Source organism: Ambystoma mexicanum, chromosome 11, assembly GCF_040938575.1.
Source record: "Ambystoma mexicanum isolate Mex_15411 chromosome 11, UKY_AmexF1_1, whole genome shotgun sequence".
Taxonomy (NCBI): domain Eukaryota; kingdom Metazoa; phylum Chordata; class Amphibia; order Caudata; family Ambystomatidae; genus Ambystoma; species Ambystoma mexicanum.
The window spans coordinates 1075081470-1075097823 of record NC_090934.1 but is presented as its reverse complement, the minus strand read 5'-3'; the positions used below and the strand labels follow the sequence as shown (position 1 = coordinate 1075097823).

General features: G+C 48.5%; 1 protein-coding gene across 3 annotated transcripts in view; it reads right to left on the bottom strand.

Moving 5' to 3' along the window:
* Positions 1-16354, bottom strand: part of LOC138504113 (myosin heavy chain, cardiac muscle isoform-like) — a 610907-nt gene that overhangs the window by 255763 nt on the left and 338790 nt on the right. For all 3 annotated transcript variants that reach the window (XM_069624333.1, XM_069624332.1, XM_069624334.1), the window contains exons 12-13: positions 4045-4273; positions 606-670 (exon numbers count right to left, since the gene is read on the bottom strand). In XM_069624333.1, coding sequence (XP_069480434.1) covers positions 606-670; positions 4045-4273 — 294 coding nt within the window. The remainder of the gene's footprint in view (positions 1-605; positions 671-4044; positions 4274-16354) is intronic.

The following is a 16354-nucleotide window of genomic DNA, read 5'->3' as shown; positions in this document are numbered from 1 at the left end:
TCTGTTAGATCAGCTATCCACAATGCAAGAAGGTACTGAGAATGATCATAAGAGGGAGACTTCTGCACTGTACCAACTTCCTTGGTGGAGTTGTTCATAGAGGTTACAAGTACTAGATTTGAGAAATCGTATGCATTCTACAGCTTCTTACTATATTCAAGTTCTACACATTTAAAGGAGTATATGAGCAGTACAGTGTGTTGATGCTTTCTGCTTTCTATACAAAAGTTTCTGTCTCTCAACTTTTCTTTGTCTGTCTATGTGGAGGCATCCAGCTCTCTGTCACCATATGAACCCGCCATACCATTTATGGGCAGAATCTCCCAAGATTCAATATTACAATGACTCTCTACACATTCGCAGTTCTCAGATAATCTATGAAGGAAATGTGAGATGCCCCTTCTTCACAAGAATGGATGTTACTTAGTGCCTGGGTAAACTCAGCACTGGCCCTACTGTCTGAATCCAAACTTCAAATAAAGGCCATTCTTTAAGAAAAAGGGAGACACTACCCTGCACGGTTCAGTATTAAATAAAACATAGTGCGCAAGAAGAATCCCCACAAGAGTATGCACAGTTCCTGGATCAGTGGAACAATCTCTTACTGGTTGGCCTTCGCCTCTCTTCGAAGGGACTCCAGCTCGGCTTCCAGCCCCTTTGAGTCCAAGCCCTGCATAAAAATAGAGGGACGGAGATCACAGACCAGGAGACATCACTGTTATAATTTAACACACATTAGTTTGCTGTAAAATGTGCTTACATTTGAGCCCTGCATTTTGCATGCAAGGGAAGGAGCTGGATCAAGAGCACAATAAACCACATATCCAGCGAGCACAGTAAAGCCACCTGCATCAGTGCGGGAGACCACAACGCATCTGCTGCACCCAGATGAACCAGCCTTCCTCTTGAGGGACAGCCTTTCCAAAGCCTTATCTGCCTAGATTCACTTGTACCATATCTTCAAAATGTAGGATTAGTGGGCAAAATGTTTAATGCACCCCATACGACTCAATTCCTACTCAGATCTCCTCGAAATCCAAAGGATAGCTTCATTAAGCTTCACATACCAATGGAGGGGTCATTATCACAGATAAGGCCTGCTTGGCCTCAGGCAATCAGCTGTGATGGGTATTAGCTGAAGCGGTAATGGCTCCCCCCGAGATATATAAGTCTTTTAACATGTTGTGGTAACATAGAAAAAGGTTGTGTGTGCAATATCAGCTGTTAGACTGCTTCTGAAGTCAGAACGTTTGCCATGAGGTCAATAACCAAGATTACCAACTGTGTAATGAGCATTCTAACTGGTTTAGAAGTCAGTAATTACTTCCATGTCATAATTAAGCATTATTGCCTGTGCCATAGGCACCATGAAATATTATGAGTCTGGAATTTTGACTTCGCAATGACGAGTAAGGATGACTAAGGGATCTGGATGCTAATGGAGCCTCGCATTTTGTGGGCCATTAAAAAAAAGAAAAATCATTTGATTATGGCCACCAAGCAACAGACACTTGGCAAACAGCCGTCGATATTCATTTTCCAGTTTCATCACTGTGCCTTTGAAGTACAGCGGAAGTGACGCACGGAAGTGACACACCCGTTTTAAACAGTGTGTGTTGAGGCGCCTACGAAAAGCAAAATGGCTACCGGGGTGTGAGTAGGGATCTGTCTTACCCGTTCAATAAGTCACCTCTTTCTCTTCATGCGTGGCCACAAGAAGGTGAGTGGGGAGAGCTTTACTGTTAATGTCTATTCAAACCTTTCTGAATCTGCTGTAGCTTCCAACAAGATTTCTGTTTGGGGACGTTGTGTTGTGTGAAGTGTGCCTTGTGTGAACTGTGCACTGTGATAGGTTCAGGGTCTTGACCTTGTCAAACGGGAGACAGGTCCCCTGCCAACCTGAGTTAGGCAGCCTACCAGGGCAGTTGCCAGAGCAGAGCCTACCCCAGAGATGGGGTGAGCGAGTTGGTGGCGTTGGGGGGTAGTGCCTGGCTTCACCGAGAGTATGTTGTGCTGTAAAGGTATTGGTATCATTTTCTCGACCACAATGCCTTGTAGCATCCTTTCTGTCCAGGCCTCTTTTTTCCAATTAGAACCACCCATCCCAGAAGACCCTGGGCGGCTGTAGAAAGAATCTGGACCGAAAGTCTTTGAGAAAATGGAACCCGGGGCAACGCTCACCACTAACAATCATCAATTGATCGCACAGAGACTTCTAGCCAGCACCACAGCAGAAGGAAAACAAACGTTGACAGACTTGCACAGTGGGGAAAGGCTTCCCAGCGAGAACAAACTATTCCCGTCTTGCTTGGAAACTGCAGCAAGTGAGGTAAGAGAGGGAAAGAGGGAGAGGGAGACCAAAGGGTGGTGGACAGAAGACAGCAGTAATAGGACGATGGAGGGGAGTAGCATCAGGGGCAGAAGTGGAGAGGGAGAGAAAGAGAGGGAGGAGAAGGCAGAAGAGAGAGTGAGCGCATCGATGTGGAGGAGAACTCATGGAGAAGTGAGGGAGTAGGAGAAGGTAATAGCGGAGGAAGGAGGAGGAGTGAGACAGAGAGAGAGGGAGGGGGTGAGGGAGAAGAATAGTAGTAAGATTGAAGGGAGAGGAGAATAGAGACAACACGAGGGATAGGAGAGACAATGGGAGGAGAAGGTGTGAGAGATGGTATGAGAGGGAACAGAGAAGTTGAGAAATGCTTCTGTTTGAAATATCACAAGCAACCTTGCCTGAGGGTCCTGGTAGAAAATCCAATGAGGGTGAGAGATAAAGATGGCTAAGGACTTTAGGCCGCCCTCCCTTAGAACAGAATAGGGACAGGCACTAGAGGTTAGCCAGCGATAGATTCTTGTTGAGGAATGTTGTGTTGAGGAACAGGGACGCCTTGTCTATGGTGGATGGAGCCTAAGGGAAGGTGGAGTATAGACCAGGGTACCAGGAACAGCATGCATATCACAATCCTCATGGGAAGCCAAACTTTATTCATAATAAATACTGGTGAGAACCTTCTCCTTTGGCTGCAGATTATTGCGGCAATCTGTGACAGCACTCATCCGCTTGGAAATAAACTGGGACAACAACTCAATGTAAAATGAACACCAGACGACTGCCAGGTTTTAACTGCCTGTCACTGCCAACAACTAGTTCACGCTGCTACCCACTGTTACATTGCTAAATTACTCCAAATTTAAAATACATGTTTGGGGTAAATTATGCACTTTCAGAAGTTTGTAAACCTATAGCATGGGCATACAGGGTGTCCAAAGGTGTGAGTCCAATTTCAAGCTCTGGTCCTAAAACTATCTACAATGTGTAATCTTCAATGTTCTGGTTGATTTGTCAAGAGCACATGGTCCAGAATGATTTAGGATTATTGGACCAAGATGATCTTTAAAACTTTATTTCGGCTTGGGCAAAAGCAGCAGGATACAAACATACACAATACGAATATTCATAAAAACAAATCGTTAAGTTCTTGTGGTATATAACCTCATAAAATATACAACAGCTGTTACGACTATAACATCTACCACATCCACAGCTGGTACAGTTCTGGAATTGAAAGCCCTAGAATTCCATAATAATTAATAACCTGTGAATACAATCTTGATTACAGCTAATGCAATAGGAATGGATATCTTGAATACTGAGAGATTATCATTTGATTCCCCCAAGGCAACTCAGCACTTTGCCCCTTCTCAACCACGCCCTGAAAATATATTTAGCGATAAAATATAGGATGTTGAGCTCGTCACATATTTTAGAATATTCCAATGCCTCCAGCACCCCCGGAAACCTTTTGGTTTAAAAATGGGCAATAAATACATTTCTGTGAAGTACTTTTACCTGGGGCAAGATAATAACTAGAAACACAGCACATTGTATTAGCTTTCGCTCCGACGCAGTCACTTATCTTCATATATGGACTAGTGGAATCACTGGACTCGCTACGCTGCTAGCAAATGATTGGAACGACTCAGCCTTTGTTCAGAGCCCTAGATGGGGTACAGGCTGTAGAAATGTTTGCCTATCAGCAGATTCCATACCTTGTTCATGGTGTCCGAATGTTTCTTATGTACCTCTTCCAGCTCCCCCTGTTTGGTCTTCAGCTCCACAGCGGCCTGCTGCCACCGGTCCTTCCAGTACTGGGCCACCTGTTGCTGATCCTGCAGCTGAGACACCATCTCTGCCTGCTTCTGCTGCTGGGTTGCCCTCAGTTCCTCACAACGTGTCTGCAGTGCCTCTTTCTCCTCCTCCAACTGCGCCTGACACATTCTAAGAGATAGGGTATAGAAAAGAGAGGGTAGAGCCCACCTCGATAACTCAAGAATGTCCATCTCTGATCATGATTGTCAAGTACTTATCGACTGTAGGGACCATCAAGATGCCCAACAGTCACTCAGAACATGCCTTCCATTGGACAGTTAAGCATTAAAAACACTTGAAAAAATATCCACAAATATAAAAGGCTTAGGATGTCTTTGGGAAAAGGGCCCAAGTAGAGCTCTCACGTTTCCAAGTTCCATTTGAGACAAAATCCATATATGCCCTCCTGCAATTCTGGGAATTGTAGTTTTGTCTGTCTTTTCCACTTTACATTTAGGAGTACAAATACCACAATTCCAAGAAAAAAATGAACAGGACTGGACGGCTTTCTGAAGCCATGGAATTAGGAAACTTGAGAGCTCTGCCAAGCGCAGATGTGTACTAATGGATGGGAGCACTGTCAGCAGATGGCAGTGCTGCTGAAAGTAATGTGAAGAATCTGAGAATGTTGCCCTTCTCCCCTATGGGGAGACTTTCTCATGGGGCCAGGGTGGGATGTCCACAGTACAATAATCTGGGGCGGTGAGAGAGAGAGAAACAGGTGTGTGCTTGGCAGGAGAGTAAACCAAGCAGACAAGAGACATTATTGCGAGTCGGGGACCCGCACCCATATAAGAGCTAGAGAATCAGAGGGTCTGGGACCCGCCGAGAAACAGAGACATTCCAGAGGGAAACATATTCTTGGCAGGAGAGCAAACCAAGCTATTGTGAAACTGCATCGCGAGTCTGGGACCCACACCCATACGAACGCCAGAGAACAAGAGTGTCTGGGACCCTGAGAGAAACAGAGACAGACAAGGGAAACACCCATGATTGGCAGCAGAGTACAGCAAGCTGGTATAATACCTCAGTGCGAGCCTGGGACCCACATCCCTTTTGAAAGGCTAAGAATAAGGTGAAGTTCAGGCAGGGAAACCCCTCTTAGCTTTAGGGAGAGAGAGGTCGTTCTTCCAACCATTTTATTGGTTAATAAAAGCTTACAACCAAAATGATGTCACCTTTGTGTCCGAGTCTTACTTCTGCACCCTTACAGTAAGCAGAAACTTCAATAGATGTCAGCACACTTGCAAGCACAAACAGACACACACGTGATCTGCTAAATCGGAGATGGCTAGTTTTCTACAACTCTGAATTCAAATACATTTGCAATGAGGTGGAAGATGAGGCTTCTGAAAGACAGAATGGAAGTAGTTGGCAGAAGCCCTGGATTGGAGAGTCATCTCTATTTTATAAACACCCATCCTAGTCCCCGTTTACCTCCATAGATGTCTTCGTTCACCTGCACATCTCTTGAATGAAACCTTTGCACAGTTTACATTATGATGTCAAAGACCCATTATGTCTCAGTATAGTGTCATTGCCTCAGTATTCCATGTTCCGATGTCAGAGTTTGGCTCATTATGAAGCCACTTTTTGTCATTAACAAGGGGCGTGGGCCTCGTCGTGCAACATAATCAGGGATTTTCAAACCTTTTCATGAAGATGCACAGCCTTAGTTAGTGGTGTAGAAAAGGAAATGTTTTATATTCCTTATTAACAGGCTAGTTAAAACTTAGTAGTATGCATATAACTAAACCAACCTTTATCAGGGTCTCTGGGCTCCAGACATAACTGCCTAGTGAAATATGCATGTATGTAATTCATTGAGTTCTCGCTCTTCAACCAACCAACTTGAAATAAATAAAAGATACCAGCAACCAACTTAGAACTATGCAAAAGATATTCAGCCTCATTCTAAGTCGGCCGGTCCGGTATTAAAGTGCTGGAATTAACATACACCGGCACTTTACCGGACCAGCCAACTACAGGTTTTCCGTTGGGGCACCTGTGTTACCTCCAGCTTAAAGCTGGAGGTATGGCAGGCACCTTACCGGAAATAAATGCCATAATTACCGCCACTGGTATTGCCGGTGCCGGTAAAGACAGCAAATCATCCCATGGATTCCTATGGGACTCTATGAATGGGGATTTACACCATCACTCGCAATCCAGCGGCAATGCCGCCAGACCGAATGCCGGAAATGGTATTAGCATTTTCCAGTATGCTGGCGTAGTTACCGCCAGGATACCATCAGGGTCATAATGAGGCCCATTGTCCCGACACTGCACCTAGCAAACGGACAAGGGGTCCATCCAGCTGTGCAAACACGAAACACATCTTACTTTGAGAGCAACCTCCCTTTGCCTCCCGTTAGTGAAGAGTATTCACACCCAGCTCCTGATTCCTTGATAGGGATATTTGATAAATGCAATAATATTAGCTCAATATCTGGACTATTAATACCGCAATGCAAAATGTTCTCATATCGGAATCCTCTTGGAATCTTGTTTACTATATGTCAAGCAATTCAAAACTCTCTCTACTACCATCTGCAGGATACCCAGCCAGTTTGTAGATCCCCATCTGCATGACAACTACATGTTTGCCGGTGGGGCACCTGTGTTACCTCCAGCTACAAAATCTGTATGAAAAAACAGATTTAAGGGAAGTCCAAGCAGAAAGGCAACAATATAAATTCACTAAGAAATCTGTGAGGTCGCAGAGTCACATACTGAGAACGGACCGGCTCTCAGAAAAATGTTGAAAGAAGAGAGGAGGGAACGCCTGCCTGATTTCTGTACAAAGACAGTCTAACTCAAAAGAGGATAGACAGCAGCAAAGAGAAGTACAATCAGAACCCCAGCTGAATTCGGGGAGACAAGTATGCGGGGTGCCCCAACCCCCACCAAACAAGGATGTCCGCAGTCGGACAGAAAGGGAAGAGGGACATAGAAGACAGGGAGGGGTTGGTGCCACCAGGACTACAAAAACAAGGCACAGATAATGCGTTCCTTGCTGTAATCATCGTGTAGAGACTTAAAGGCACCCGACAACTTCCCTGACCCCCTGACAGAAATGCCTTAACCCGCCACAGGAGAAACATGGAATGGGACAGAATGCTCTCATGTGAGGGGGGGGAGCCTCACAAGAGGAGGACACAGTCAAACAAAGGGGATTGAGGCACATAACCAACCCATATAAACTCATAACTGGACAGCAGGAGAGGAATACTTTTAGGAAAGCTGGGAACTGATAGGTGTGTGTGTGATTTCTTCCCCAGAGCGACCACAAGGAGATCAAGAGCAATCATCCACTTTCAGCAATAGAAAGTTCTGCCAGGCTGCCCCACAGGAATGGTGGCCGGTTGGAAACAGCACATGCCTGAATTCATGCATGATTGCGGGGACCCAAAAGCAACACTTATCAGGAGTCCTGTGCCTTCTATGCACCATAGGTGGTTTCAGAAGTGTGATCGAGGGAAAACAAATAATGCAGCTGCAGACCCAGCAGGCCCAGATTGGCTTTCCAGCAGGTCATCTAAGTATACTACTTTAGTTACTGTCTGCTTGAGTGAATGTACATTTATGAAAATGTGCACTTTTTCTAGAATTGAAATTGTGTGCTATGCCAATAACTTCCAAGCAGTAAGGACTGCTATCTACTACTTTCTGTTAAGCAGAGATGTAAACTTAGCCGGCAGTGCCGACTTTGGCTCCTGCCTCCATTTTGAGAGGCATGCCCCTGATACTTGCTGGCTGCATATTTCTGACAGCCCTGTGCTGTCTGTGTCATCTGTAGTTCCTTTGAACTACATTGCCCCCCAAAACGACATTGGTGGTGCGCTAGCACTGGCGCGTTTGAGAGGGCGGTTATCGCCGGTTTGCGTCCAGTTTCTGAAAGGAGGCCCGTTTGAGTTTACTCTGAAAGTACCCACGTACTGTTTTGCCCTTACATCTTTTCCTCATGATAATGATTGATTCAGGTGCATTTCATGCTAAGTACTCTGCCAAAAGGTCTATTATAGTGCAGAAATATATAGACATGGCACTTTTGTCCAACCCCGCGCCAAAAAACAAAACAGGACTCAACCAGAGCTCCAACGAGTCTATGGAGCCTGCAAGACCTGATACTAATTTGGTTTCCAGTAAAGGTAACTCAGCGTCCACAGAAGTCATACATGGGAAGGGTTTGGTGGAATTCTGCTGCCATGTGATATGATTCCATCGACCATTTTGTAACCATCCTTACCACCATCCCCTAACCCAGGATCACCCCCTTAGCCTGAAGCTAGAAATTTAAACCATTAACACAGTACAGATCCGTGCCCCCAGATGCAAAAACAGAACACCAGAACACCTTAGCCTGCATGATGCTTAATACCCATTCTCTGCTAAAACATGGCTCGGTAGTGGCAGAATACATTATGTGCCATTACAGAGACCTGGATTCACGTTGCTGACGGGCCTGCTGATGCCTTAGCCATCCCGCTGCGTTAAAAAAGTTTCATCAGGCAGACCGCCAACAGGGTGTTTCGGGGTGGGGGAAGTAGCTTTGATTTATAGAGCCTCACTTCAGATCCACCAAATTGCTGGTAGTGCTGTGGCAAACTGTGAATTCTTACTTGCAAAACTGTCCATGGATCCTAACACCACCAATAACATCATTCTCATCTATCGCCCCCCTGAAAAAACACCAGATTCCCTCACCCATTTGAGTGATGTGATCCTCCCCCTTCTCAAACACAGTTCTGTGTGACCTGACCGTGTCACAGATGACCATTCTGACAATATCCAGAATTCAAGTAATATGCTAGTACATCGTCTTACAGCCTACCCTAACCTCATGACCCGTAATTTACTTAACAAAATGACCAATAATCCTACAACCAAAGTCACTAATAAAAACATTATTGCAAATACTATACCACTCAAAGGAGCCCTACTCAATGTTAGATCCCTCGTGGCCCACCCCACGGAAATTGTCGACATCATCTGTTCAGCAAACCTGGATTTCCTCGCCACCACAGAAACCTGGCTTCATGCTGCAGCAGGTCCTTCTCTAACCCTCGCGGTTCCTACTCTATCCTCAGGGCCGACAGACCTAATGCCCGTGGAGGAGGTGTAGCACTTATATTCAAATCCACGCTTGACATTAGATCTGTGACCTCCCTTCCTCTAAATTCCTGTGAACATCTATCCATTAAAATTCAAACCACCCCTAAGAATACTATCACCCTAGAACTAATATACAGACCTCCTGGTCCCATAGGTTCCTTTGAGGAAGACATAACCTCCCTCATAGCTGAAAAATCTAAACCTTTATCACAGAACATTATTCTAGGTGACTTTGGGCCTCATTACGACCCTTGCGGAAATGGAAAAATGATGGCGGAAATGCAATACCGCCATCGAACACCGCTCGTTGCGATCATGACCCGTCACCGTAAAGTACGATGCCATTAGCGACACCGCAGTGAACGGCAACGCTAACTGCACCAAGTACGCGCACGCGCGCCTTGCAAAACCGGAATCACCGCCATGGCGCAACGGTACGCGAATTCTGACCCTAGCGGACATGTACTGAACGCCATCAAGCACGTCGTAAAGTACCATTCCGCCATGGCGAGAAATACGGCAACGCGAACCAACCGTAAATGGCCCACTGAGTGCCTGTACTCCACTCCCTGGCCTCATTGCACAACTCCTGGCAGGCGCAATGTACTCACAGTATGCAACCAGTGAAATCCACAATTCACCCATGCATGCCAACGTAGAAAAGCATGCAGGGGCTCAAAGCGCCCCGTGAGTGGGCATCCATGTACGGCATGTCACCATAGCCGTACTGACGCAGCACAGGCATGTGAAGGTACAATACATCAAAATGAAAATCAAGAACACATGACACAAAACAACAGTAGTCCCCCATCGCTTGCCACCAGCGCAAGGCAACATCCAAAACAGCATCCTGAGGGGGATTGCACCAGCCCTGTACTCATGCCAGTAAACAAACCAACCATCAGCAGAAGCATGTACCACACAAGTCGGCAGAGTGACTGAGCAGCCAGGCTCATCCCAAGAGGGGCCGATGGGAGCTGCAGGGCACAGATGGCATCAATACAGAAGCTATTCCAATGGACATGACCCCAGTCCCCCTCCAACAAACGCACGCAAACACAGTCACCTGTGACCAGCCACATTCTGAACAACCCATCATTCCACCAATCGACCTGGCTGACAGGCACCAGTCGGCCAAAAGCCAATCCCCCGCCCCTGAACAGCACATCATGTAAACAGTCACAATGGCAGCCCCTATCCGTGACCATACTGTGCTACGTAGGCAAACGCGGCCAGTACTGTACCACACAACTCAACTCAGAAGGCGGAACACAATGCAGATCATCTCGCAATACATACCGCCACAAAGCGAAAATCGCCACATCACCTGCAAAGAACAACGCAACACGACAAATATCGGAATACAATTTAAATGCACATCCAAATGACAAAGGCCCCACAGCAATTTGCAAAATACCACCAAAACAACCATCATCACCGAGGGCTGCATCTGCAATAATTGACCGGCTTCCACTTGTGTGACGCCCTGTACCATCATGGCACACAGGGCCTACATCAACGTTCCAAAAGGCAACATGGAAGCGGCAAGAACCGCAGGTCCGTCCCATGAGGCAGGCACTAGTCGAGCTGAAAGGCCGAAATGTTGCACCTAGCCACCAGTACAGCGTAAGGGCATGTGGCCCATTGGCGATCGTCCCATAAGATCGAAATGGTGCTCCACTGATTCACCCGAAGCTGCAGGAGTCGAGAGTAAAAACCATCTGGAGGAGTGGCGTAGAGATGGCATCTGCAATAGGGCAGGAGATACCTGTCACCCAAAAGAAACACAAATTAACCGATTGCATTACGGGACTCATGATGCATTACAATCTTCATTCAACACACCAAATCCACACCCATATGCATGCTAGCCCACTCCAAAGGAATATACACACCCCTAAATCAGTATCGAATCATAACGAAACCAATCGAGCTAAATACACCATTGTCAACGTCGGTTACTGTGCATGCGTCCGTCAAGATAGAACCCATGACATGGGATTAGTAACGTGCCTAGACACAAGTGTATGAAGGCGCGTCGAGACAGGGAGGATCCGACAAGGGCAGATAGACGTATGTCCCACTATGGCAGCCTTGCATCACATAACGCAGGGGAAGGGGAGTGAATCAAAAAACCCATGTACATGGCAGACCCTAAACGGAATCATCAGTCCATGCATCCACACATCATTCCCTCATCCCGCAATGAAAACGCATGAATATTCACTCACATAATATGTGAAACTTCCATCGCGTCTGTGCGTAATGCAGTCCGCAAAAACCACTGTGCCCCTGGCCGGATCTGTAGTGTTGTGAAGCAAGATGGATTTGGGAACGTCCTGCCTTATCGTCCACTACGCTGTTGCGCATCCCATTCAATTCATATCATTCATTGCCTGCTCGTTATGGGCCATGTCCCAAGGACATTCTACAATAGAACGTTACATTTCCAGCCAGACCTGTGGGCGTATCCTCGCCGCTACTTCAAAACCCAAAATGCTGGCCTTCGAATTCCTCACTTGCAACATTACGTCGAAAAGGCTTCTGTGAACGCTTGCATTCACAATTACATCAATGTAGTGCGGCTGTGTGTCATGATGCTAACTGGCTGCAATCACAAATGGCACGCCACGCCCGTCGGTGAAGTACGTTACTGTGCTGCATGAGGGTCGGCCATCGATCGAGCCCTACATACCACTGACTCTTCACAGGTATGTAAGCGGCTGCAATCATAGCATGTGTAACAATGGGAGCATAGCATGAAAATCAGTCAAAGTACATCACACTGCCATCGGGATTTGATACATGATTCCAATCCCAAGATGCCATGCGGCCAAATGCAGCCTTACGTGCGGGACGTGCTCGGCCAGAAGGGATTGCATCTGCCACAGATTCATTCAATCAGCACAGGTGGAGGCCATACAGGCCGACAGCACATATATTGTAGACCCAAACCCCTCCCACAACCACTCCCACTCCAAAATGCTACCGGCAGGACTAGCGATGTTGGGCCTGGGGTACCAGATAGCACTGCAAGTGCTACAACTACAAGAAGACGACGAACAACAACAGGTACAACAACCGGGCGCACAGGGGAGACGGAGGAGAAGGAGGAGGAGGAGGGCAAGGCAGGGTCAGCAAGGCCCACAAGCACTGCCACTACCACCACGCAGGCGGCCCGCAATCCCACGCCTCCGAGCCGATCCGTTCAACCTCACTGCTGAGCAGATCCACACCCTCTACCGTTTGGACCGGGACACCATAATCGCCATTGTGGACATGACACATGCTGACCTCGTGAGCATGATAGATAGCCCAACCGCCATCCCACCCCTACTGAAGGTGGTGTCTGCACTCCACTTCCTGGCCACAGGCACCTACCAGCACACAGTGGGACAGTTGCATGGCATTTCACAGCCACTGTTCTCACGGACACTCTTCCAAGTGCACGATGCCCTCCTGAAGCACGCCGACGACCACATCACACTACCACGCACGTACCAGGAGATTACCAACGCTAAAGTGGGATTCCATGCACTTGGCGGCATCCCGGGTTGCATTGGTGCCATCGACTGCACCCATGTTGAATTGGTTGTCCCACATGCCATGGAGGTCCAGTACCGCAACCGGAAACAATTTCATTCAATCAATGTGCAAATGGTGTGTGACTCCAACAAGATATTTACGCATTGTTGTGCCAGATTTCCAGGATCTACCCATGATTCTATGGTCCTGAGGAACACAAGAATACCACGCTACATGGAGCGACACGCAGGGCACAGATCCTGGCTACTCGGTGAGTCTCATTCCATGCATGACATCGTGGCCCATTTGATGCGTCAATGACCTTGCAGGGGGGGGGGGGGCTACTTAGCACTATCATTCCACTGACACCCTTTATTCGTCTCATACAGGTGATGCCGGGTATCCACTGAAGAGATGGCTCCTTACACCAATCCGGAACCCACAGAACGAGCATGAGGAGGACTACAACCATGCCCACTCACGTACCCGTGTGGTCATTGAACAGGCATTCGGCCTACTGAAGGCTCGTTTCCGCAGCCTCAGCAGGTCTGGCGGGGCACTCATGTACAGCCATGAGAAGGTTTCTAAGATGGTCATGGCATGTGTCATGCTGCACAACATGTGCATACGTAGGAATGTGCCCATGCCCCCTGACGCTGTACTGCATGCACCTGAAGATGATGATGATGATGAGGGTGGGGATGTGGAGGCACCTCAAGGAGTCCATGAGGCACAGGATGTACGTGCAATCCGACAGAGCATCATAGATGCATGCTTCTAGCAACCACGCATGGTGCCTATTACACGGAAAGGGGACCTGTGGCACTGTGTGTGTGTAGTACAGGCACATTGTGGACTGTACGCCTATGAAGGCCTCGTACGCAAATATCAATGTCCACACATGTCATTGGATGATAATGAGGTGCTGTATTGTTAATGTGATTTGATTTATACACCCTATGGACCCGCCACCCAGTGAAGCCCAACACACCCCCTCCACCCTACTACCTCCCCCCCCAACACCAGTGTCCAAATATGCATGCTGTCCGTGGGTAGACGCTATTGCAAGCCCCCTCTACGGGTATCAGGGGCACCCCTGCCCGTGGAGCGCAGGTTCCTGCCAGATCTGCGTTGGGGGCTGCCCTGGACGGAACTTGCCACGGATGATGTCTCTGCCTGCTCGCGTCCATGCATGTCTCTGAGGGTTTGTGAGAGCTCCGAGAGCACACGGCGCACAGCAGCAAGTTCAGCACAAACGTCTTTGGACGTCGCATGCAGTTCCCCCCTCAGGCTCTCGGTGCTTTTCTCCATTTGTGCTCTCAGGCTCTCGGTGCTTCTCTCCATTTCTCCCCTGAGGCTCTCACTACTTTTCTCTATTTGTGCCCTGAGTGTCTCGGTGGATGTTTCCATGGCTGCCCTGGAACCCCCGCATTCATTTGCATGGTCCTTGAGTAGCGTGGACGCTTCCTGCTGTTGCTCGATCAGCAGGTCGAGGGACTGTTGCCTCTGCTGGGCCATGGACATTTGCGGTGGTGTGACAGGGGGGCTGCTCAACACATGTTGCCTTGGCACAGGACTTGTGGGGGTTGGCCAGTCGTCGTCTTCAGGGTGCCCCTGCGTGGTTTCGTCATGGTGTAGGGGATGGAACATGCAGGGGGATTGGGAAAGGTCATGGATGGTACCTACGTCGCCAGCACTGTTTTCCGTGTCGGAGCATGCTGGCATGACAGCTGTGTCACCTATGGTGCTGCTACCACCAGAGGCAGTGCCATCAGATACGTTCTTTGGGGGGACCTGTGGTGCTGGGGTTGTGGACTTGCTGGCTGCTGGGGTGCCTGTTGCAGTCCCCTCCAGTGTGCTGCCACTTGATTCCTGCTGCTGCCGTGTCTTGATCCTTGCACCTGAGGTGGAGGCTCTTGGGACGTTGGTCCTGGCCCTCTTTGCAGGCGTGCTGGTAGGGGTGTCCTGCAGCTCGTCGTTGGTATCGGACCCTGTGGTGGAGTAAAGAGGGGCGAGCGTTAGTTATGGGTCTGTCGGATTTGGAATGGCAACGTATCAAATGCATTGGGGTGGTACATGAGGCTGATTTGGGACTGGGCCTTGGAGGTGGTCTCATTTTCGTGTGGATTGAGGATGCATTCATTTGGCTGCATGCAGTTAGGGGGTGCATGCTGCACATGTAGGGGTTGTTTATGGCTTCTTGATTGATTTGTTTGTTCATTCTGACTTTTAGAGGGCGCTGTCAGGGCAAAGTATGTATTGCACTATGGGGTCACATGGTACTGCACATGTTCGTGGTTTGTGGATTTCGCATTGTTTCTCTTGGCCAACCTACCTGATTCTCCGGATGTCGGCACTCCTTTCTCCATCCCTCCGACTCCCTCTATGCTCTCCATTCCTATGGTGGAGGCGCAGATTTCCTCCCAGGGGGTCAACTTGATGGGCGACTCTGAACCCCCCCCGGTAGCTGTGGCGATGTTCCTGTTCGCAGAAAGTATGCTGCGTACGCGGATCCGCAGGTCGTCCCACCGCTTGCGACATTGCTGTGGCGTGCGGGGTGTTGTCCCCACCGCACTTACGCGCTGTGCCACCAGGGCCCATATGGCCTTCTTGTTGGCAAGGGCCGTCCTGGTCATTTGACTGGAGAAGACGACGGCGGAATTTTCCTGGAGGGTCTCGGTGAGCACGGTCAGTTCCTCTCGGGAGAAGTGTACCTGCCGCTTGCGGTCACACGCTTTCTTGGCTACCTTTCCCATATTTATTTTTTTAACTGGGGTTGCTAACGGGTTGGGATGTGTGTCAGGGTCGGATTTTTTATGGTTGTGTTGGGATTCGGATTTTATAGTTGTGCGGCGTGCTGTTTCCCGTTCCGGCCACATGCTTTTACTTCCGTTTCCGTATATTTACGGTGGCCGTAATTTGCGGTGCACGCTCGTTACGGTGACCGCTCATTACGGTGACCGCTAAGATGGGTGGCGGTATTGCACCTGGTGCAGCGTACGGCGGCGGTAAGGGCCGTTTTGGGGTCATTTCCGCCATCGCAGCCTTTCGGATTCCGCCATGGCGTAATGCTCGTGCCCGATGGGTCGTGATTGGCCGCACTTTGCTCCTTCGTGCAATGGCGGAAACGCTATTTACGCTGTTGCGGTCCGGTCAGTCACTTTCCGCCAGGGTCGTAATGAGGCCCTTTAACTTGGGATACAACGATCCTCATGACGTTCCAGCATCCTCCCTTGCTAATACACTTCGCGAACAGAACTACACTCAATTTAACACCCTACCCACACATCAGAAAGGTAGAACTTTAGACTGGCTCGCTGCCTACAACTGTAACATTATCTGCAAGGACCCACAACCACTTATATGGACCGACCACTACCTACTTTCATTTGACATCAGTGCTAATAACCCACACCTTAGACAGTGCCCACCAGCACCAGCATGTCTGACGAGAAATAAGCAGAACATCACCGCTGAAGCCCTCATCCCACTGGTTCTACCCACTCTAAATATGGTCTCCAACTCATCGGACCTTAACCTACCAGTAGACACCTACAATAACGCCATGAC